The sequence below is a fragment of the Ziziphus jujuba genome, chromosome 12 (assembly GCF_031755915.1).
Source record: "Ziziphus jujuba cultivar Dongzao chromosome 12, ASM3175591v1".
NCBI classification, from domain to species: Eukaryota; Viridiplantae; Streptophyta; class Magnoliopsida; order Rosales; family Rhamnaceae; genus Ziziphus; species Ziziphus jujuba.
This window is the reverse complement of record NC_083390.1, coordinates 21,999,308-22,025,525: the sequence shown is the minus strand read 5'-3', so window position 1 is coordinate 22,025,525 and position 26,218 is coordinate 21,999,308. Positions and strand designations below refer to the sequence as shown.

At 32.7% G+C, this 26,218-nt stretch overlaps 2 protein-coding genes and 1 pseudogene across 2 annotated transcripts; all 3 read right to left on the bottom strand.

Moving 5' to 3' along the window:
- Positions 1 to 4,179: 4,179 nt before the first annotated feature.
- LOC112493063 (PR5-like receptor kinase) lies at positions 4,180 to 5,181 on the bottom strand. Its single transcript, XM_025077906.3, has one exon. The coding sequence runs from the start codon at positions 5,101 to 5,103 to the stop codon at positions 4,180 to 4,182; it is 924 nt and encodes a 307-aa protein (XP_024933674.3). The 5' UTR covers positions 5,104 to 5,181.
- Positions 5,182 to 8,621: 3,440 nt separating this feature from the next.
- LOC107429387 (LEAF RUST 10 DISEASE-RESISTANCE LOCUS RECEPTOR-LIKE PROTEIN KINASE-like 1.2) lies at positions 8,622 to 9,410 on the bottom strand. Its single transcript, XM_025077995.3, has one exon. It carries the CDS (start codon positions 9,408 to 9,410, stop codon positions 8,622 to 8,624), a length of 789 nt encoding a protein of 262 aa, XP_024933763.3.
- Positions 9,411 to 13,432: 4,022 nt separating this feature from the next.
- On the bottom strand, positions 13,433 to 14,693 carry LOC107429386 (PR5-like receptor kinase; annotated as a pseudogene).
- Between the last annotated feature and the right edge of the window lie 11,525 nt (positions 14,694 to 26,218).

Sequence of the window (26,218 nt, the reverse complement as noted above, 5' to 3'; positions counted from 1 at the left end):
GAAATAGAAGAAATATTAGTTTTGAAAGGAAATAATGTTTCATCAAATACAACGTGCCTTGAAATAAATACTCGATTTGTCTTTGGATCCAAGCATCTGTATCCCTTATGAGAAGGACTGTAGTCAATAAAAATACACGGATAAGTTTTCTTCATAAACTTATTATTTCCCGATTGTCTAAGATATGGATAACATCTGCAACCCAGAACTCGAAGACCCATTTAATGTGGCAATTGTCCATATAATTTTTTATATGGAATTTCCATTTTTAATGAAGAAGCTGGCAGCCTATTTATCAAATATGTAGCAGTAAAAAAAATATCTACCCAATATTTAGGTGGTATCTCAGCATGAAACATCATAGTCAAACCTGTTTCAACAAGGTGACGATGCTTTCGTTCAGCTACACCATTTTGTTGTGGTGTTCTTGGACAAGAAATTTGATGAATAATACCACAATAATCCAAATGAGATATAAATATCTGTGATTGAAATTCACCGCCACCATCACTTTGAAAGATTTTAATTTTTTTATCAAATTGATTTTCAACCATCTTCTGAAATTTGAGAAAAGTATCATAGAAGTCTGATTTCCTTTTTAGAGGATAAAACCAAGTGAATCTATTGTAATCATCAATAAAAATAACGTAATATTTAAAACCTTGAGTAGATAAAACAGGAGCAGGTCCCCATAGGTCACAATGTACCTTATTCAAAGGAGCAGTAGAAAGATTATTGGAAGTATCAAAAGGAAGTTTACATTGCTTCCCTAACTGACAACTTTCACACATAGAGGAATTTGTCATCCAACTTGAAACAGAAATATTTTTATTTTTATCTAAGATTTGTAAGAACTGAGTGTTTGGATGACCCAATCTGAGATGCCACAGTTCAGATGAACCACCTCCATATTTTATTGCTGCCAACGCTTGATTGTCATCATTCAAAGCATACAGTCCACCATGTCTACGCCCCTTGGCTATTATTTGATTGTTGAGGTCCTTAATCAAAAAACCAAAAGAGGTGAATTCCACACTACAAGCATTATCATCAGTCAATTTACTAACTGAAAGTAGATTTTTTGTCAATTTTGGAACTACCAAAACATTTTTTAAAGAAATATTTTTTTGATGAGATTTAAGCGTATTATTTCCAATATGGGAAATTGATAAAGCTTTCCCGTTACCCACATAGATAGCATCTGATCCTTTGTAAGGTTTAGAAATTGATAAGGTACCTGGGTCATTAGTCATGTGGGATGTAGCTCCAGAATCTGCAAAAAATGTGGGTTCTTCTTGAACTTTATGGGCAACATTAGCTTCATGGTGTTCACCGGGTTCATCTATAGGATTATATCTGTTCCAACAATTGGAAGCAGTATGATAGGGTCTACCACATATTTGACATATGACTGCTTCTTTTTGAGAGGATTTCAGGGTCTGAGTGCTATTAGAAACTGGTGCAGGAGCCATATTACGAGAAAAATAGCTGCCACGGCCTTGTGTTGAAAAGTGACTTCCTCCACGATTATGGACAGAAAAGTTTGTAGGACTGAAACCTCCACGATTTGGCACAGAGAAGCTTGCGGGTCCAAAACCACATCCACGGGAGTTGAATCTGCCACCACGTCCTCTTCCTGTTCCACGACTTCGTTGCCCAACAAATGCATATTCTTGATTTAGGCCCTGCTTTTCTTCTGAAAAAATTACTTAGAACCTGTTCATGAGACCTTAAAGAGAGAACAAACTGCGTATATGTCGGATATGGGGGCTTTGACAACATAGCCAACCTAAAATCTTGATAAGTATGGCCTAATCCTCTAGATAAATGAAAGCATTTATCCAAGTCATTCACTGGTTTTCCAATTGTAGATAAATTATCACAAATAGAGTTAAAGTTTTTGAGATACTCATCTAAGGTTGCAGATCCTTTCTTCAAACCCATCAAACGATCAGTTAAGTAGATTTCCTTCTCCTTCGTAGCTGGCAGCAATTGCTCTTCAATGGCATGCCAAACACTGAAAGCTGTCTCCAGGCCAAAGGTGAAGCTGAGAACATCTTCTGTCATTGTCCCGAGCAACCAAGTTATAAACAGGCCATCATTGTTGATCCATAGTTGATAATTTGGATTACAAACTTTACTGCTTCCACTGCCTCCACTAGTTTCTATCTGAAGTTCTTCTAATGGACGTTCAACATTAGTAATGTGATGTAGAATTCCCAAACTTTGAACCAAGGGAACCATTTGTGATCTCCATAGTAGATAATTTGAAAAATCAAGTTTTAAAGATATCAAACTGGAACATTGATGAAAAGATTGGATGGTTAATCTTGGTTCAATTTCCAAAGCTACATTCAGATTAAGCTTTGGAGATTTTCCAAGCTCTGATACCATGATAAAAAACAAGAAAGTAACAAAAAATGTGCTTGTGTATATTGTATTACTTAACTGTTTACTGCACTTTTTCTACTTCTAATATTGACTTTTACAGCATTATTTATACAAGTATTTTCCCATACGTTAGTTACAAGAAAAGGCAAAATAAGGATTACCAATGACAGATAACTACACCAGCTACACCAGCTTTATCGCTGATAACATTTATCCTGCACCAGTTTTGTTTTTATCACTTGGAGGTGATTTGTTTGAAGCAAACTCTTGTTGATCCAGATTGTATGATGACGTGGCTATGTGATGACATGGCTGCTGACTGTGACATGGCTGCAGCACAGTCAGCTTATCAATATCTACCATTTTCATTTTCTTGTCCACGTTGACCCTTGCTTTCCTAAACTATTAGTGAGGAGATCGGTTAAGATGTAATTTTATAATTTCATCTTTAGAAAAGCATTTTAGAAGGACAAATAGGTACTTTCATAGGAGAAACATGTTGTACACCCAAATGGATTTATGTTAATATATTCTGAACTAATAATTTAATGCATTAACTAAATCCAAGAAAAGCTGACCAAAATACAACCTGGCTGAGATGTTTCCATGCATCAAATGTAATGAAGGAAAAACCATTAATTTTTTTTTTATATGAAATATAAAGAATGAAAATCAAATTGTTTGCACATGTATAAAATAGAAGGCAATATTTGTTTTACCCTTGAGGCGTATTGTAACCAGTCAGACACAACAGCATATGAGGGATTGCAAAGTTGATGGACATCTGGGCTCAAAATATGCGCGAGATATATATTGAATGGTCCAAATCCAAACAAATGTTCACATAGCTCTAACGGTAAAAAAAGAAAAGAAAAGAAAAAGTATAATATATGATCATATATAAAGTCTGCTTTTGTACGTAGAGGTTAAATTTTCCTTTTGAAATTGATATGTCGTTGTTTGGTTTCAAGTTGGAAATTAACTTATATATATATATATATTGATTCCAATTTTTAATTAAAAGTATTTCTGAAAATATATTATTAATTCATGCAGATAGAATTAGGAGACGATTTTTATAGTAACTTATGGAATGATATAGTGTAAAATGTGGAATGCAATTAGATTCCTAACATGTTTCCCAATGCAATTGAAAATGAAATTCGAGAAGTGAGAGTTAGAGCTTTTTCCCTCCGACTTTAATTTGGAGCCATAAGGACCTGAAAGTGCGTGCCAACATTTAGACTTACGCTATTAATATTTCATGTATGTAGCACGACATATAGCGTACAAGGAATGCACTTCTAAGTTCTAAGAACACAACTAAACAATTGTTGCCAATAAAAACTTTGCCATTCTTATAATTAAGCTTAAATATTGACACATGAGATTGCAGAAATTCTGACACTGTATTAATTTTTATTTAGTACTCCGTCTAATTCTATTAATTTTTTATGACCGGCCTAAACTTGATAGTTCATATATGTTATCCAGGCTTCTAAGTTAGTTTTATGTTTGGAACTTGAAAATTGTTTGAGAACATGAAAGATAGTAAAGTAAATTAAGTATGCATAATTTATCCTGAAAATTGATCTGAAATATGAAAATTAATATTAGATAAATGGACATGTAAACGAGGAAGTTTCTTTCAATCGGATCAGATAGATCTTTTCGTCCTGATAAAAACATACAAGAAATTAATTGTCATACAATTATTTGATAATTCATCATAGGATTTACGAAAATCATTATATATGTCTAGTAAATTACATAGCCACTATTAATTTGTTATGTAACAAGTGTAGTAGTATCTGCTGGCGATCTTGCAGGAGAAGACAAAACAGGTTCGGGTGGTACTTGCAATGAATCAAGACTCCCTTCTAACATGTCTATGACATCGCTCATAGCTGGCCGGTTTAAAGGGTCAGTTTGTATGCACCACAAGCTCACTATGATCATCTTTTTCACTTTTACTTTATCCTCCTCGTCGTCCATAGTCTTCTTCAATCCAAGAACATCTTCTTCAAGCTCAATGCGCTTGTAAATCCAATGTGGGAAATATATTTCACTCGTATTACCTCCAACATTGACATTTTTTCTCCCTCCAACCATCTCTAAAACCATCATTCCATAGCTATAAACATCAGACTTGTGTGAAACTCCTCCATAGTTTCTACTAAATACTTCAGGAGCAATATACCCTACTGTGCCCCTTGCACCCTGCATCGAAATGATACTTTTCCCTCTAGTACATATTCTAGCAAGGCCAAAATCAGAGATTTTAGGCAAAAAGTTTTTGTCAAGAAGAATGTTGTGAGGCTTAATATCAAAATGTAAAATTCTTGTGTTGCAACCACGGTGCAAATACTCTAGTCCTCGAGCAATGCCAAGTGATATTTGATAGAGCATTTTCCATCCCAACTTATTGTTTCGTGGGTTTTCACCAAATATGAACTTTTCAAGCGATCCGTTAGGCATGAAATCGTAAATGAGAGCCCTTTTTTGGCCTTCATAACAGAATCCCAATAAACTAACAATGTTGACATGGGAGGTTCTACTAATGGTCGCAACCTCATTGATGAATTCTTCTCCATCTCCTTTTGATTCGTTCAACACCTTCACCGCAACAAGACCACCATCATCACGCAACTTCCCTTTGTAGACACTGCCATAGCCCCCTTGGCCTAATTTATCTGAGAAGGAGTTGGTCATTTTCTTCACATCCAAATAACTGTATGTTCTCACCGCGGCCCCATAGTTTCTTAGAACATCCTGGCGGGCTTGGTTATTCTTTATCCAGAAGAATATGAACTTGCTAATTGAATATTTCCTCCATAAGCAGTAAATTATTATCAAGAAAACCCCCATACCAACAGCTGTACTGGTAACTGTTATATATCAAACACGGGAAATACAATATTAACGAGGACTTGACATCTAAACAATATATACTACAACAACAACAACAACAACAACAGCAATATTCTCTTATACGATTATAAACCAAGACATATATCCCAAATCAATTATATAGGTTGCCATTCATATATAATTAACATTTAAAAACATTCGTTGTATTTTTTAGTCAAATTGAAAAAAACTTAGGTTGCATTTGTTTTAGTCTTAAATCTTAATGGACTAGAATTTATTACCAAAAAAAGAAAAAAAAGTGCAATCCCTGATTCGAGTACAGTTTAGATGATCCTAGGTCTCTGAGACGATTGAATGATCTTAGATTCCGATGTCGTTCCTAATCCATGTTTCTGTTCGGTTTTAATTTGGATCCCATTCAATGATCCCATTCCCATTCCCAATCTCGAAGCCTTCTCGATAATAAATCCCAATCCTGAGACTTCGTCTTGGGTATGAAGAAGTTAGGGGAACATAGTTGAAATATGATATTTTGAATAGGGATAATTTTTAAAAAATTAATATATTTTGAATAAGATACAAGCTTTAAAATTTGTACTTTTCAATTAATCTAAAATTAAGTATTAATTTAAAAAAAAATAAACAAGAGAAAATGGTTTAATAAATTAAGATAAGCCATTATATATATATATATATATATATAAAGATAAGTTATTTTGAAACTTTAGTCAAAAAAACAAACCCTCTTTTAGTTGATGAACCAATTACCCGCTAAAGCATTTCTGTGCCATAGAATAGTCTCTATAAATTTAAGGGTTTTTTTTTTTTCCCCTAGTAATTCCCTAAACCATTCTTTTTTATTTTTTTTATTTTGCATTTGTACTCCTGAACTTCATAAGCATGCAGTTACAATCCCTAACATCGAAACAATTTATTTTCAGTCGTTTGAAGACAATTTTTACTTATAAATTATTCAAAACTTATCTGTCTCTTTTTACCAACACGACGAGCATACAATATTTCACACACAAAATATGTCAATAGGTTAAAATAAACTGTGTTTAAGGTTAGGAACTATAGTATTTCCAAATTAGGAACTATAGCTCTAACGCTTTTGAAGTTCAAAGGTTTCATGGATCATTGGTGTTAGAAAATATAAATTTACTTCATTCATTCAAACAAATATATTATGAAAAGTATTTACCAGGCCATTTTATAATAATAAATTAAGGAATTCAAGAGTAAATTTACGTACCTATTCTAACTGTAAGGATTGTGTTGCTTCCAAACTTTCCTGTAAAATAAAAATATTAAAATAACAAAACATGAGAGCGCATTCAATTCTTGCCCTTCCAATTTAGCAAATACTTTACTAAAAATACCATTTATTTCATAGCTCAAGCCTATAAAACGCGAGTTAATGATTTATATATTAAACATAAACATTCCTTCATTCACATGTGGGATTTATCATATTCACCCAAAAAAAAAAAAAAAAAAAGGAAAGGTGGGGTTTTATCAACTTTTGAAAACCCCGCAATCCTTAAATTTAAACCTGATAAAAAGGGTGGGCCAAGGATGGTTTGTATAAAGTCTCGACAGTATATGGTGCAAGTCGCACATTACTCATACTACACTCTATTGTACAATGTATATATTAGAGTTTAGGACCCAAGCTAACATGGTTAGTACTTTTGGAAATTCCCGTTTGATTATTATTACAAATGTTATTCGAGCCTATTACCAAAATATATATATATATATATATATATTCAAGCTATAATTATAGTCCAAAATAAATCTGTGAATTGTATTTTGTCATAACAAGGCTATATATGTATATATAATTTTTTATGATATATATATTTGGTATGCACCGTAATAAAACTGTATATATATATATATATATAAATCAACCAATCATTCATTGAGAATTCTCATTTAGTATCAATAAATCTAATACTCAAACGTATCATAATTTATGGATGAGTGTAACCTTTAAAAAAAAAAAAAGAGATAAAGGAAAAATATATTACAATTTATAAGTGACATAACACAAACAAACTTCGAACAAAAATTAAGGCATGACCCAATACATGAATGATTTTTTTATACATAATGCACATGTTTGAAGCCGTCACTGAAAAGTTAGACTGGACACAAAAACATGATTAGATTTTATGACAACTGGATTTTTTTATATATAATGCACATGTTTGAAGCCGTCCCTGAAAAGTTAGACTGGACACAAAAACAAGGTTAGATTTTATGACAACTGGACTGAAGGTTTAACGATTCAAGCCTTCCAACAGGATGTTACCCAAAAAAAAAGAAAAAAAGTATTTTAAGTGGAGCAAATTTTGATTGTGGATCCCATTTTTTTGCTGAGAGTTGGCAGCAGCAGTCCCGGAAATTTTTTTTCCTTCTAAGAGAGTCTTTGTACAAATGAAAAAAAGAAAAAAAAGAAAAAAAAAAGGGTCTTCCTAGATTTATTATATTCCTTGGACATACATGCAAACTCACCGGAAACTCTTAATTATATAATCAATTTCATGCCGGCCTTGATAAGGACCCTTAGAATATTCGAAATGGTCTTTATTTTTTTAAATATTTTAATATAGTTTAAAAAATTTGAATAGTACATTATCCAGGAAAAGTAACAATAAGATAGGCATTTTTTATTTTTTAATCATTAAAAAGTTTTTAGTTTTTAGTATTCTTTGCGTCAGCAACGAGAGTCGGTTCTTGTTTAATTAATTTATAGTAGCTTTTTTGGGTTGTGCTGAGTCTGTCCTTGCTTGTTCGTCCTTTGATTTTAATTTCGAATCAAAAATATTTTTTTTTTCATGAAAGAAGAACCAACTGCCGTACATCGAGTCAAAGACTCAAGGGATTTATCTAATTTTTATCAGTGTATAGATATATATCATATATATATATATATATATATATATTACAAAATAAATAAATTATAAAATTCATTCCTCATCTTCAGTATATAATTCCTAACTTTTTTTTTTTTTTTGGGTTTTAAAATAAAAACAATGTCGATCATGTACTTTGATTTAACGGAAAAACAAGGCCTTCTCAAGTTAATGATGATCAATTTGACTAATTATAACACTGCAAGTAATTATACTTAAACTAATTAAATTGAATAATATATACTGGAGATTCCATATAATTTACCAAGTTATTTATCATACGTACATATATTATTTGATTAATTTATATTTAATCATGAATTAAATTTATCTATATTTAAATCATATTAAGAAGTTCATCAATCAAACAATAACACATAAATATTAGTATATATTAATTGATACATGCTAGATTTGATGGATTTTGTAAGGTTATTAAATTAAATTACCTTGTTTGCATTTTGTCGGATGGGTTGTTCCATCAGGGCAATAGCATACAGCGACTCCATTTTCTTGTCTGCATCGACCACCGCTTTCCGTACAGAAGTTTCCGCAGCCACGTCCGTGCCATTCTAAAGTAAATCCATTCTTCAACAGCTGAACATAGTCCACATTTTTTATGGTTTGATTAGATCGATCTCCTTCCAAATCAACAGGTACAAACACGTCAGAAATGCAGCCATCATTGATCTTCACAGCCTTAGGTAGCAAAGCAACGAAGGATTTATAACTGGAATTGGAAGCGCAAGAAACCAAAGATGTCTCGAAACCAAAAACTGCAAATGATTTGTTGCATCCGTAAGAGAATAGAAGATCGGCATGTTTGGAGGTAAACTTGAAGGGAGAGTTGTGCGCAAATGCGAATCTCTGAGAAGGAGCAAAGCAAGGAGCATTCACAAGTTCTGCAGCAACCAAAAGAATTGACTGGTTTTCATATGATATATTCTTGATGATGTAGGGGCCGCTTGAGGTCCAATGCATAGGTTTGTTATCCATGCACACAATCTCAAACGCTGGCTCACCGCAAAAGTCTCCTCCGGCGCCTTGGACGTAAAAAGGGTAGCTTATATCTGGGCCACTGCCGCAGTTTCTGGGTTTGCAGTCTTCATACCTTGATTCTTCTGGGACAGTACCTGACTTTACCAGCTGCAGGGTGAAAAAGATGATAAGGATGCTAATTTGGATGTGTTTCTTTTCCAGATACAACAGCTTGTGCAACCTCATCTGGGTGATGAAATCCAAAAGAAGGAGATGAATATTGAATTGAAATATAATGAAGAGAAAAAAAAAAAAATTATATGATGTGGGTGCCAAACTGCCTGCTACTGAGCTGAACAATTCAATCTCACTTCTTTTCTGTTTTCCGCTTCTTACCGGGTTGACTAACAATTGGATGTTTTTCTAATTCAAATAGTGAATGGCTTTGGAATGGCCGGCAACTAACTTCCTATATATAATGTAGTCACAAAGAATATTCTAATTAAGGAATCTTTACACGACAAGTATTAAGGTTTCCACATCATTTTTAAATTTAAATTCATTTAACAACTAATTATACAACCAATCAATAAGTATTAAAGATCCGTTTGATATAGTTGATGAAAATAGAACCTTAATCTGTAAAAATTTATATAATAGATCTTTTTGAAAAAATACTTTTATTAAAAAGTTAATAAGTGTTTAGTTATAAAAAAAAAAACCGCATTAAATGCTTAATGAATTTTCATATAAGTTAAAAATATTGTATTAATTTAGTTTCCATATAATCTAAAATGAACAATTTTTTTAAAGAAGTACAAAATTTAAGTTTCTCTAAAATAGTTTAAAAAAATAATTTTTTTAGTTAACAAATATTTGTTGATTTTTATCAAATACCTTTATTTTTTAATACAAGAACAATTGATCTTTAAATAAAATTTTTAATCCCAAAAAAAGTTCTGTCAAATATATACTTACTATATAAATATTTTGGATTTAATTGATAAGAGCCTTTTAAATGCGGTGAACTTTGTATGTTGAAGAAAAAAAAAGAAATTGTTTTTGTTTTACTTATTTATTTATTTATTTGGTTATTCAAGAAAAGGCAAAGTTATACCTCTTTTAGTTTCAAATTTTTTCATATTGAGATTTATATATTTTTTCAAACTTTGAAATATGGTGGTCAACATGGTTTACTTTTTTTTATAATAACAAAGATACCATCGATGTAAACTATTAATAGTAAAAAGTTAATATTTTCCGTATTTCTAGAAGTTATTTTACAAATAAGTTATTTATCAAAATATAAAATAAATTATAAAATATCACCTTTTACAAAATATAATATATATATATATATATTTAAAGTTATTATTATTTTTTTTTTTACAAAAAATATGTTTATTTGTATATATGTTAATTTAATTACTTTACTGTTTCATATTGATGTTATTTTTGTCATTATAAAAAATATAAACCTTGTTGACCACTAGATTTCAAAGGTTTTCAATGTTTGGCTTGAATGAAAGAGATTATGAAAGAAATGGAGCCGGATCCTCTGTCCCCATTTTGGTGTCCCCAAGCCTATCCCCCAGTCAGTCAATGCTATCTCATTTTAAAAAATAACACTCATTTTTTACAGTCAGTTTATTATATTTTCTACTTTTTTTTTAACCCTAAAATACTCCTTTTTCTTTTTGCCTTTGAATGTCGCGCAACCAGACCGGTATTCATCAAACCGTAATACCTTCAATTACCAATAGATAGAAGAGAGAAAATGTATGTTTTGAAAGTGGGGTTTATTTGCTAGATGGTTGGGTTCGGATTTTCTTCAATTTTAAATATATATATATATATATATATATATATATATATATATTTATATATATATATATATTTATATATATATATATATATATATATATATCTTAAGACTTGGGCATGGTTCAACAAATATGAAGATATAAGTATGTATATTTTCGTTGTCTGGTTTGATGGGATGAGAATTTTATGCAACAATCGTTTGAAGTTGCCTGGAAAATGGTGCTTTTGAGTCCTTTTGGATTGAGCTTACCGCCATATACATTTTGATTGAACCCGCGAGTTTTAATTCTTTGACTTTAACAACAAAAAGGAAAAAAAAAAAAAAAAAGATTTATAAAGGGTCTTTTAGGTTTAAAAATAATAATGAAAAATATTATCAAACATTAAATTTTAATGAAATTTTATGATTCAAAGATTTCTAATAATGTAAATATATTTTTTTTTTTGGAAAATAAATGTTCTATGGATTTGCTTCGATGAGCGATGTAAATTAGATTTTACTAAAAATTATCATTCAGTGATGAATATAAAATTTAAAAATTGGTGGAAACGATGTTGGTAATCAAAGCAATTAAAGTTTGATGAATGCCGGTATGGCTGTGCGACATTCAAAGGCAAAAAGAAGAAGGAGTATTTTAAAGTTAAAAAAAAAAAGTAAAAAATATAATAAACTGACGGTAAAATATGAGTGTTATTTTTTAAAATGAGGTGGCATTGATTGATTGGGAGGACAGGCTTGGGGACATCAAAATGGGGACAGAGGATCCAGCTACGAAAGAAATTTGAAACTTTAAAGATGATAATGTACAATTTAAAAGAAAAAAAACGAAAGGTGTGTATGAAAAAAATTAAAATAAGAGGGGTAGTTTGTGTAATTACCCAATTATTGTTATTGTAATCCGCTATATATATATATATATATATATATATTTGTAGTCTGCTATATATATAAGTGAGTGAACATATATTAATGTATTTGATCAAAGTATTTTACAAACCATCTCAGTTGTTAAATTTTTTTTTTTTTTTTCTCCATCCATCTGTAATAAGACCCTTGTCTATATTAACCATCTATATTTTCTTGTCCGCATCGACCGTGGCTTCCTTAACAATTAGCGAGGAGATCGGTTAAGAAGCAATTTTATCTTTGGAAAATCATTTTAGAAGGAGGACTAATAGCTAGGTACTCTCCTAGGAGATTATTTTCGTACACTCAAATGGATTTAAATAATATATTCTGAAACTAATGATTTAATACATTCTAAATCCTAGAAAAGCTGACCAAAATACAACCTGGCTGAGATGTTTCAATGCATCAAAGTTAATAAAGGAAAAACCATTAATTTTCATATAAAATATAGAGAATGCAGATCGAATTGTTGCCAAATGTATAAAAAGAAGGCTAGGTTTTGTCTTACCCTTGAGACGTTTTGCAGCCCAATCAGACTTAATACACATGAGGGATTTACAAAATTGAACATATGGGCAGAAAATATAAGCTTGATATGCATTGAATGGGTCCGATTCCTAACAAATTTATCATAGCTTCAAAGGTCAAACAAAGTATAACATATGATCATACATAAAGTGTGCTTTTGTACGTAGACTAAATTTTCCTTTTAAAAGTATCTCGTCGTTGTTTGGTCTAAAGATTGAAATTAACTTATATAAATTGATTCCGATTTTCATTCAGAAGTGTTTCTGAAAGTATATTATTAATCCATGCAGACAGAGTTTTTTATAGTAATGCGTGGAATGTTATAGGGTAAATGTGGAATGCTAATTAAATTCCTAACGTTTTTCCAGTGCAATTGAAATGAAATTCGAGAAGAGCGACTTAAAGCTTTTCATTCCTACTTTAATTAGAACCCATAAGACCTGAAACTGCGTCCCTGAACCCTAGATTTATGCTGTTACTTCATATTCAGCAGCGTAGGGTACAAGGCATGCACTTCTAAAACACAACTAAACAGAGTGTTTCAAAGCGTTTAAAAAAAAAAAAAATCAAAAACCTAGACAGAGTGCTGCCAGTAAAAGCTTTGTCATTCTTATAATTAATCAAGCTTAAATATTGACACAGGAGATTGCAGAATTCTGATATTGTATTAATTTACTTTTGTACTCTGTTTAATTATGTAATTTATGATGACAGGTCTAGACTTCATGGTTCATACATGTAATATAGGCTTCTAAGTAATGGTTACGTTTGGAACTTTAAAATTATTTGAGAATATGAAAAATAAAAAGTAAGTTAAATACGTATTATTTATCCTGAAAATTGATCCGAAATATGACAAACATTAGTTCAGTGGACAGATCAGATCTTTTTGTCCTAAAAACATAAAAGAAATTATTTGTCATACAACTAATAATTAATTCATCATAGGATTTACGAAGCAAATTATTATATATATCTAGTAAATTACAGAACCACTATTAATTTCTTATGTTATAAGTGTAGTAGTATCTGCTTGCGATCTTGAAGGAGAAGACAAGAAAGGTTTTGGTGGTACTTGCAAGGAATCAAGACTCCCTTCTAACATTTCTATGACTTCGCTCATAGCTGGCCGTTTTAAAGGGTCAGTTTGTATGCACCACAAGCTCACTATGATCATCTTTTTCACTTTTACTTCATCCTCTTCATCCATAGTTTCTTCAATCCAAGTTCTTCGTTTAGCTCCAACGTTAACATTTTTCCTTCCTCCAACCATTTCTAAAACCATCATTTCATAGCTATACACATCAGATTTCTGTGAGACTCTTCCAAAATTTCTACAGAATGCTTCTGGAGCAATATACCCAGCGGTACCCCTTGCACCAAGCATTGAAATGATACTTTCCTCTCTAGTGCATACTCTAGCAAGGCCAAAATCAGATTTTTTCGGCGAGAAGTGTTCATCAAGAAGAATGTTGTGAGGCTTAATATCAAAATTTTTTTGGGGCTTTTCGTCAAATATGAACTTTCAAGTGATCCATTAGGCATGAAATCGTAGACGAGAGCTCTTTTTTTGCCTTCGTAACAGAATCCCAATAGACTAACTATGTTGACATGGGAAGTTCTACTAATGGCTGCGACCTCATTGATGAACTCTTCTCCATTTCCTTTTGATTTGTTCAACACCTTCACCGCAACAAGATGACCATCATCATGTAACTTCCCTTTGTAAACACTGCCATAGCCCCCTTGGCGTAATTTATCTGAGAAGGAGTTGGTCATTTTCTTAACGTCCAAATAACTATATCTTCTCACGAGATAGGGCCCATAGTTTCTCAGAAATGCTTCAACATTTTGACGGGTTTGAATATTCTTCCAGAAGAATATGAGCTTGTTAATTGAATATTTTCTCCATAAGCAGCAAATTATTATCAAGACAACCCCAATGGCAACAACTGTACTGGTAGCTGTGAAATATCAAACACGTGAAATGCAGTACTAACGAGGACATCTAAAGAATATTTACAACGACAACAACAATATTCGATTGAAACCCAAGACATATATCCTAAATCAATGATAGCGAGGTTGTCATCTCATATAAAATTAACATGTAAAAACTTAGGTTGCATTTATCCAAAAAAGGAAAATTACATTTTATAAAAGATATATAGTGTTACCAAAATTTAATAATCATTTCCATATTCACAAACCGGATCAGTACTATCTGGGATTATTCGAATGCGATGCAGAGTTGTTTGCTCGACCATGACCTAGGCCTGGGATCATATTGATTAGTACTCAAGATAAATCCAATATGACTTGGACTCTAGATTGCTCGACCGAGACTGGGGCTAGGGATTGCCCAAATAACATAAAAATATATTGCTTGGATCACATTGAAATCCAAAACTTCCCAAATGGGCCCCTGGATCCAAGACTATCAAAAGGATGTGAATCTGAGATCACCTGGATAGCACTAGAGCTGAGATTGCTCAAACAGGATCTAGAATCGATATTGCCCAAATGGCACTGAAACCATGATTATCCTAATGTGACTTGAAACTGGAATCGCCTAAAGAGGATCAGGACATGGAATATCCTGAATAGGATCGAGAACTCTATTTTTGCAGTCTAGTGTTAGGGCATATTCAAACGATCCTTAGTCCGAATCACATCTAGGCGATCTCAGGTTGCAGACCAATTTAGGCTGTTTTGGATCCTGGTGCTATTCGACTGTTTTTAGGTCTCATTCGAGTCCCATTTAGGAGATGCCAGGTCCAAGTCTTGTTTGACATATCCCTGGTTTGGATCTCGTTTGGGAGATCCTGGGTTTGGGTGCTGTTCGAAAGATCTTTATTTGTGTTCTATTCAAGAGATCCCGATCAGAATCCTGTTTGCAAGATCTCGGGTCTAGGTCGGAAGTTCTGTCCAGGAAATCTTGCATTTGGATTTCTTTTACGCCATCGTGGTTCCAAGTGCCATTTATGTTTTTTAGGAGATACTGGATCTTGATCCCATTTGGTAGATTTTGGGTTTAGGTCCCACTCAAGAGATTCCAGATTCAAATCTCATTCCATAGATCCAGGTTTAGATGAAAACATAAAAATGCTCACCCTGAGCAAAATAAAGAAAAATTTCCACCTTTTTAATTTTCAATAATTTTTTCCACTTTTCATTTATCCTATCAATGAATTATCCAAAATACTATCACTATATTATCAAAAAAAAAACCCACAAAAAATGAATTTATTAACAGCCATCATTATTGCCAAACCTTACTAAGAGTGTAAGAGTGTTTATGGTGTTTTCTATAATATATATATTTATATATTCATCAAAAGATTTAAAATTTATCCATTTTTAACTAAAATAATTCTATTGATGAATATTCCAAATATATATATATATATATATTAGAGAGGCTACAGAGTAAACCTATTTTTTATAGGTTTATTTGGACAATATGGTAAGAATAGAATATTTTGGATAATTTGTTTGATAAAATAAGTAAAAGGTGGGCAAAATCATTAAAAATACGAGAACTGAGCATTTTTCTTCATTTTGGCTGGGGGTGGGCATTTTTGTGTTTTCCCTTTAATCCTATTTATGTAATCTCATGTCCAAATTGTGTTCAGGCAATCATGGGCCTCAATATAGTTCAAATGATTCTAGATGCCGATTTCGTTACTAATCTACAGTTTAGCTTGGTTCAATCCCGATTTAATTCGTGATCTCATTTCCATTCCTAAACCCTTTTTTGTACTAAGTTCTGTCTCGTTCTTAGTCTTGAGTCTTGGTCTTGGGCATTAAGAAGTGTACAGATATGGTTGAAATATAGGGGTGTAAATTTAAAATACCCAGCTCGGCCCAAGCTAAAAAATTTAGAGAAATTTGGACCAATGCCCTCTTTAGAAGGGTCATAACGATATATAGCCTTGTATTGGTGAACTTTTTTGTTTTGCCTTTTAATATACATTACACCTTTAAAAAAATTTTAAAAGACCTGGATGTCCTTTATTTTAGATCTAATACAAGGTTACCTTCTCGCTTGTGGTTATTTCTTTTTTGCTGCTTTAGAAATACTTGAATGGTGGATCGGAAGAATTTGGGTCTTTAGCAAATGGTGGTTTTGTTTCTATTCTACTAGGATTTGTGGGTGTTTTTAAGTTTTTGACGTTACTCACCAAGGTTTCTTTTGAAAAATCTGCATTGAGGAGGTCGGAGAAGCAATTGAATGTTCTCTTTGGGGCTTTGGGAGCCATAGCTGGGAATATGGTTTGCTTCCTATTAGTCCTTTGGTTCTGGATTTCAATTTTGGTCCACTTGATGGTTTTGGTAGATCTTCAATTGCTGTTTTAATGGGTTGCTTAGTTGGTTTTTTATTTATGCTTGGAACGAAGAGTTTATCTTTTTATAGGTAAGAAAAAAAAATAAATATTGCATAAAAAACTTAGAAGATGTAAAAGTATTGCAGTTCGAATCTGATTATTGTAAAGCTGCCTCATCTTCTTAGAGAAAGCAAGAAAAAACTCAGAAGATGTACAAATATTGCAGTTCGAATCTGATTACTACGTAAATCACAAGGATACTATTCACTCTATACATATGTGAAACAACAGAATTTGAACAGAATTATCCTATGCGGGAAGAAAAGATTCATTTAACATCAAAACTGGATGCTTGTGCAAGATCTGACAACTCTTATTTACCACTCAAAACCTGCAAGAAACACCCATCTTTGATAAGAAATGGATGAATTTCAAAGGGTGAGAAAATAAAATGTCGGGAGGGGAGAAACTGAAATGGCAATTTCATCTTCTCCAAATTGAGTATTCAGTAAAATCTAATGAATGAATTTTAACGCTTTCTCACCTGCCCGTTTATCACCCATGTTGGGAAACCTTCAATTCTAGCATCTGCGCATGCCTTTAAAATTTTGGTTCCTTTCTTATAAGCATCAGGGAAGCATTCAACATAATTCAACAGTTTTGCCACCTCACTTCCAAACATCTGCATTCAGTGTCACCATGCAAATACCATAATCTAGCAAGTAATTCATTTTTTGAAAACAAAATGCACAAGAGATGATCAATGTGAATACAGTTACCAATTTTTCAATTGTATTAATCTCATGGTTCAAATCAGCTTCTAAAACAAAAGTTACAGAGCACAGAGTTACCTGTTTTTGTTCTAGGTAGTGTGAATATCAGAAAGTGTAACACCTCATCTCGAAGTACATCGGAAATTTCTCAAATTTGATCGAGGTTGATCGGGTTTGACCGTTGTTGACCGAGAAGGGGTCAAATGTTGACTTTTTGCTCCTTGTAGAATTTCACATTGACCAAAGTACTGCTGCAAAGTATGCATTGTCATGAGTTCATAGACTAGTAGCACGTCGAAAACAGAGCTACGGTTTGAAAGTTATGAGCAAAAACAAGTTGAGGTTCAAATTGTTCAAGTGTGTCATAGTTGACTTTTTATTTTTGGGGATATGAGCTTTGACTCATGTACAGATGTGAAGTACTCGTCGATACGAGTCCATAGACTAGTGGCACGTCTGGTTTTGACATTTCGTTAAAAAATTATGAACCTACAAAATTTTTCAAATATAGTATTATTTTAATATTATTTTTAAAAGCGTGAATAATTGTGCCACATGTCACCAAGTGGGATGCACCATATGTAATATTTTAGAAGTGACATATGTCAGCAATAAAAAAATACTATATTATATTATTTTGTCTTTATTTTATATATTATTATTTTATTATTTTAATATTTATTTATTTATTCTTTTTCTTTTTGTCTTTTTCCTTCCTTTCCTTCCCTTTCCCCACGTGGGAAAAACACTTTTCTTTTCTTTTCTTTTCCTTTCTTTCCCTTCTCCTTCTTCTTCTTCGAGCCCGACAAACACCAGCAAGACACACACAATGACTTCTCTCTCTCTCTTTCTCTCCTTTAACTCTCTCCCCCTCTCTCTTTGACCGGGTTTCAATGGCTGGAAGGCAACACGTGCCGATGGGCTTGAGAGCCCATGGTCAGGTGACGTTAGCGGCCAATTTTTAGGCCATTTGGCTGGCGGACGCGCCGGGATCGGCCGGTCCAAAACTGGCGACTGGCGGTCCTTCGGCTGACCCCTTTTTCGGCCATGAGACCTGTCCTTTCCCCTAGGTTTTAATCCCCTGGTTCTGAAAATAACCTCCATTTGCCCAAATTCCGAGCCGTTTGTGGGATAGAAGAAGGGGAAATTCGGCCGAAACCTTCCGTACACTTTCCGGCCACCTCCGATCAAGTTAAGCCCAACGGAGGTCGGTAATTTGATCCTCATCCCCTTAGCTTTCCGTTGATACCTTATTTGTGAATTTTGGATACCGTTTGTGTTAGCTCCCCGGGTATCGGATATTATTTAGTCGAATAAAATATTAATTTATTTAATTCTGTGTAATATTGTTGTTCTAGGAGCACGTGTGAACCGTAAAATTGATCCTATGGAAGATCTTGGTTGGATTGCGTGCTCGAGGTGAGTGACCTACGTTCGAAATTATTTTGGGATGTTAAAATATATATATTTTGTGTTAATTTGTTATTTGAAGAATATGTTTTATGTGTTGAATATTTAGTAAATTTATATTTGGAATTTTGATGCCAAAATTGAATGAATTATAATTATTTGTGCATAAAAAAATATTTTGATTTCAAGAATTTTATGGATATGGAATTTTATTAATAATTGTTAAATTTTATTGTTGGAATATTGTGTAATTAGAAAGTTTTCATGTGAATTTTAATATATGTTTAATATTTAAAGGAATTTCCATTTAATTTTACAATGTCGATTTATAATGGTTTTAATATATGTGTTGTTGCGAAAAATATATTTGGGATTTTAAGGGAATTATGGTTTAAGGTTTTTAATTAATTATAGCTAAGTTTGATGTTGATTTTATAATGTATAACAAATGCGTTTACATTATTTTGAGAATATATGAATTTCATGTGGTTTTAATAATATTTTTGGTATGATTTGATTTTAAAGATTTCAAGAAAAATATTGGTTTAAGTTATGGTGCTCTCAAAATATATATTTATGCATTTGAAATATTATCTAATTGATTTTATGATATGAGAAAAATTATAAATTATCGATGGATTTATACTTGAGATATTAAAGAAATAATGTGGGATTGTGAATTTGAAAAATTATATGATTCTTACAGTGAGTTTTGGAAAAAAATTATTATTTTTTAAATAATATGGTTATTTATTTTAGATGCACTCATACAGTACTGGTGTTCTGTACTATGTATGTGGATGAGCACGCAAGTTATAATGTCTCCCGTGAGTTGCCATCGGACCTAAGACAGGCAAGTTTGATATTGGCCATAAGTCGCCCCCTCCATGGCCGGGTTGACGGTTTAAGCAGTGGCACTGTCGGGACGCCGAAGCAACCGTATGCAAGTTTTTCTCTTTAACCTCCCGTCGGACGGTGCTCGGGACACTGGGTATCGTAGGGTATCACTGGTATATAGTGTGGTGCGTCAAGTATTTTTTAGATATAAATTTCAAATCTCAGAGTTTTAAAGTTGTATTTAAATTAAACGTATTTAATTTTTTTTGCCACCTATTTCCAAGTAGTAATTTCTAAAATATAATTATTCATATTTTATGTCATTTATTTTAAATCAATGTTTTTAAAATGCATATTGCCATAAAAATATTATATAAATTGGTTGAATATTTCAAAATGAATTTTATAATATTTTTTTACCACTTATTTTACATGATCATTTGTAATTATTTAAATTATATTTTGACACTGTTTATTTTAGTTTATTAAATCAAATTTTATGAATTAAATATTGAATTTCACCTTTATGTTATATTTCTTTAATGCAAGTATTCTAAATTTATTTATTATATTTTATTCGTATTTGGATTATTTAAATTTTTATCAAATCAATTATTCCTTGATTTTTGGGGCATAAAATATTGGGTTTTGCGAAAATATTTTAAAAGGAAAAATTTTTCCAACGGAGTGAATGGTGAGGGTTTTGAAAGAAAATATTATTTTTGATTAATTATTATTTATTTATTCTTAATTAATCAAGTGTATTATAATTACTATTACTATTATAATTGTATAGTAGATTGGGTTACTCACTGAGATGATTAACATCTCATATTTTTTTAAATTCCGTTTCCCTAGGCTCAGGTTAGTCAATGTTGATTGTCCGGGGGTGAGCTCGATGTCTTGGTTCATTGCTGAAAGTTCCAGAGGCTTTTCCTTCCCTTCTATCTTGTATTATTTCCTTTTTATCATTTATTGTATAAAATTTCGTACTTAATTGTATTGTATAATGCTCTATATACTGATTGGACACATATTTATTGAATCATATATTGATTCCCTGTCATTTACTTGGAGTGCTGCAAATCTGTGAAAATATATTGTAGTAAGGTGGGAGGAATAATGGGATGTATCTAGAAGTGTTTTTCGTGTAGGATAATTTTGTGGTAAGTTCAACCCTTAGGGGAGGTTCTGTCGGATTTTCCATTGAAGGATCTGGTAGGATTTCCTTGGGATTAGGGCTTATCTAGGGTTTCGGTGAGGGATCTTGGACGGGTCCTGACAGAAAGCCCCATACATTTTAGCACCAAGTGATTGCAGATGCTTTGCAAGAGAAAGAGCAAAAGGACTTGATGGTGATGTTATCTCAGTTGTAAAATATGGCAGTTCAATTTAAGCCAGGCTGACCAAGAAATGAAACAAGGGAAATAAGTCACTGAAAATGTCTTATACATTATAACCATATTTAAAATTATAATTTTAAACATTAATGACAACATAACAATCACCAATTTTCTCTAATCTGTCAGCATTCTTGTACAGTTTACATTTCTATTATCTATGCTGTTTTATTTCAGTTGAAATTTATAAAATTCTTTAAAATAAAAAATTGGGTTCTTGACATCTTAGGATTAAGGAAAACAGGAAGAGCAATGTTAAAAGTGGACAGAGTTGAATAGCCTGCCATTATTCTAGCTTCAAGTCACACCTTGATGAATAAAGTAACTGAACCCCTATATTGCAGATTCAAATAGAAAAAAATCACTGAGCAGAGAGAGAGAGTAATTACCTTAAGGGCATAGGTTGTGAAGAGCTATATGATGAATTGAGAGCAAGAACCACCAAACTAGCTATAAACAACTGTAAACCCACCACTTTCTGTATCTGTTGCAACCCAAAATCCTATAATACAAACATCAAAAGAGTGCATAGTTATTTTTACTAGGACATAAACGCTTTGTTAGTTATTTTTACTACGACATAAACACTTTGTTCTGTAAGTTTTTGGTAAATACAAAGATAAGAAAACATGAATACACTGAACAAATAGTTTACCTTTTGAGTGATAAAAAATAAGCTAAATGATAGGAGAGCAGATAATAGATAGTAAAAGCATGACACTCCTGTAAATTTAGTGCTTAAAATGTATAGGAAATATGCATTTGAAGCAGCCATGGAGGTCGTAGTTTATACCCTACTCCAGATAATAGGGTTGTATGTAATAGTTATATCCTACATATTCTTTTCTGTTTTGTAATTTTCGTGTCTCTTCATAAGGAAATTTTAAGTAATCAACTTGGAGCTGTGCCTTTTTGATGAATGCTTTCTTGTTACTTTTTCTGCCTTTTATGTAAAGCCCTTCACACAGTGCTGACTTAAACATTCAGGATCTGTTTTGTTGTTATAGCCTATATTTATGTATATGAGGACAAAAGGGTTCAAATACTAACTCATCTCCATGTCATGGTCTGTTGTCCTTATCGTCTTTAGCTTATTCTTAAGTGGTCCAAAGGGTGACTGATAGTGAATTTGGTGACTCCTCTATGTGTACCTATCTCCATCCCTCCCATACCTGTTCAATGGGTTAAGCATTTTGCAAAATTGCCTCCAATTCTTTTCGAAATGCTAACGAGGTTCAATGACGCCGACGAAGGGAACCAGCGGAAAGGCTCTCAAAGGTATGCGCGTAGCATAGGCAGTGGCCAAAGTGACAATAATCACATTGAACCCTCGAATATGTTCGAAGATCTCGAAATGATCTTCCAGTTCCGGGGAGAATTCGCAAAACTCCGTTTCCATCGAGAATTGAATGGAGTTTTTCCATATTTCGACCGCCTTTTCAATAGAAAGGAATAGCCAAACCAACCCAGCAGTTGGTCAATCTCAGAGATCTTATCGGCCGGTGTTACGACTTCACCCTAGTCAAAGACCCCACCGTGGTATGCACCAATAAAACCACCAAAAGCCTTTGTGGCACTAGTGGTACACAGCTCCCCGAAGCATTTCGTCGTTTATTACGCCCTCCCCTTATTTTGGGAAAGCAGGTGGCCGCGTGTGAATTCTTTCAAGGCAAGGGGTGGCCTAATTCAACATTGTTTTTTTACTGCCTCTTCTTGCTGCGAGGGTGTTGCATGAAACCAAACTACCAAACTGCCCGATCAAGTACCAATTGCTTCGCCCGTAGGCCCACTTAGGTTAAGGGGGCATTGTCCTCAGTTCGGGATCAAATGGCTGTTCATGTACTCTTATCTTTGCAGGCTCAAGCGGAGGCTCGTTTACTTATGTTTTCTCATACGAATCTCTTGTCGCCAGAGGTTATTTCAAATGAATATTTAGGTAATTACCAAAATCCCTATGGTTATCACATTTTACCAATTTTTTGGCCCCCACAAGTCCCCTAATGAGTGTTAAATGCAACAACATGCAAAATATACATTCTTCAAAGATCCTAAAGAGAAAAAACCCCAAAAGTTCTAAAAAAGTTTTCAAATTGGCACAAAAATTTGATTACCACAAGGCCTTCGGTAATTACCGATGAAATCTACAGTAATCAATTTGTAGTTGCTGAAAAAATTACCGTAGGTTTCATCAGTACTTATTGAAACCCCTATGGTAATCACATTTTACCAAATTTTTTGGCCCCCACAAGTCCCCTAATGTGTGTTAAATGTACCAACATGCAAAATATACATTCTTCAATGATCCTAAAGAGAAAAAATTCCAAAAGTTCTGAAAAAGTTATCAAATTAGCATAAAAATTCCATTACCGTAGGGCCTTCGGTAATTACCGATGAAACCTACAATAATCAATTTGTAGTTGCTGGAAAAATTACTGTAGGTTTTATCGGTACTTACCGAAACCCCTATGGTAATCATATTTTACCAATTCTTTGGCCCCTACAAGTCCCCTAATGTGTGTTAAATATAACAACATGCAAAATATACATTTTTCAATGATCCTAAAGAGAAAAAACCCCAAAAGTTCTGAAAAAGTTATCAAATTGGTACAAAAATACGATTACCGTAGGGCCTTCCGTAATTACCCATGAAACCTACGGTAATCAATTTATAGTTGCTGGAAAAATTACCGTAGGTTTCATCGATAATTACTGAAACCCCTATGGGAATCACATTTTACCAATTATTTGGCCCCCACGAGTCCCCTAATATGTGTTAAATGCAACAACATGCAAATATACATTCTTCAATGATCCTAAAGAGAAAAAACCCCAAAAGTTGTAAAAAAGTTCTCAAATTGGCATTAAAATTTGATTATCGTAGGGCCTTCGGTAATTACCGATGAAACCTACAGTAATCAATTTGTAGTTGCCCGAAAAAATTACCGTAGGTTTCATCGGTAATTATCGAAACTCCTATAGTAATCATATTTTATCAATTTTTTGGCCCTCACAAGTCCCCTAATATGTATTAAATGCAACAACATGCAAAATATACATTCTTCAATGATCCTAAAGAGAAAAAATCCCAAAAGTTATGAAAAAGTTCTTAAATTGGCACAAAAATTTGATTACCGTAGGGCCTTTGGTAATTATCGATGAAACCTATGGTAATCAATTTGTCCTTGCTTAAAAAATTACCGTGGGTTACATTGGTAATTACCGAAAACTTTATGATAATCACATTTTACCAATTTTTTGGCCCCCACAAGTCCCCTAATGTGTGTTAAATGCAACAACATTCACAATATACATTCTTCAATGATCTGAAAGAAAAAAAAAACCCCAAAAATGGTCAAATTAAAAGTACCGACGGGGTTTCAGTAATTACCGATGGAACTGTTGGTAATTTTTCCAACAAACATTGGGACTCCCAATATGGATTTCCAACGGTAATTTTTCTAGTAAACATTGGGACTTCTAATATGGATTACCGATGACCCGTCGGTAATCAACTTTGGGTGAAATTTTCTAAGTTTTTCCAAACTTTTTGTGGATTGTATTGTTGAGGATCATTAATAAAGCTATATTTTGCATGTTTTTAGTAGAAACACACATTATCGAAGTTGTCGGATTGAATTGTGATGATTTGCTTTGAAAATACATGACAAATTGAAATTACCGATGTAACCATCGGCTTTGGTAATCACCGATGCACCATCAGTAATCAAATTTATTTGGAATTTTCCCACTTTTTCTATTCTTTTTGTAGATTCTTTTATTGAGGATCATTAATAAAGTTAGATTTAGCATGTTATTGGTGGAAACATACATCATCGAAGTTGTCGGATGGACAATTGTAAATTACCAATGGTGCATTGGTAATTACTGAAGGAAACTGTCAGTAATTTTTTCTGCAAGCACATAGGCTCATACATAATAGTTCTTGCCATACTGTTATTTATTTATTTATTTTTTTGTTGACGGCAAACCATCAAATATACCATATATATTGAAAAGGCTAAAATATAAATATAAATATTTAGACAAACATATGTATATAGGATATAAATATAAATACTACCAATAACATAGTGGCCAAAAAAATATTTAATGATGATATACTCATTGATTCCAAATTAAGAGAAGCATGACAAAAACACCTTGGAAACATTAACAAATTTTGAATATAATTTTATATCATACAAGATAGATGTAGTATGCAAATAGCAAAAATTACAAATTGTTTGTGAACTAATCTTGAGATCAAAAATGACTTGCAAACAGGTAGTGGATAAAGAAATAAGTTGCCTGAAGAACACCAAATGCAGCTAGCCAGCTCAAAGAGAAGGACTGAAGTAACTTGGAAACACAGCTAGACATCCAGGTTACATTACCAAGATTTGTTAGTTGCCTGGCCATGCCCACTCTAGAACAACAAACCAAGCCAAGGTATCCCATGCTAATATCTCACTTAAGCAATCATCCCAATCATGGACTCCTAACAAAAGGATTATAGATAAAGCAATCATTGTAGCTACAACTCTTGCTACACCAAGAGCTTCTCTGCAAGCATACCAAAAATACATGGTAAATCAGAAATATAAGAAAAATGGACGTATATTCTCAACAAATAGCATACATATTATGTATGACACAATAAAAATTGTGCAAATAGTTGACTTCCATTCAATTTATGGTCATTTTAGCAGGCATGACATGGTGGAACCTAGTACAGAAGATAGTGGCAATTTCAATTGCAAGTTTTACAATGTAGAGAATTTTCGATAGCTAAAGAGAGAATACTCTAGAAATTTGGGTGCTTTAGTTGAATAAGAGATAAGTGATGCCCATATATCAATCTTCATAAACACTAAGATCCTGGAAACAAAACATCCTAGAAATGAAGATCCTTATAAAGAATAATTTTAGAATTTGGTGGGAACTAAACTGTCTTTCCCATCCAATGGAAATTATTTCTATTGATTTGTTACTGATGAACCACTATTGCCCTCATGGTTCCATGGACTACTATTGATTTGTGCGT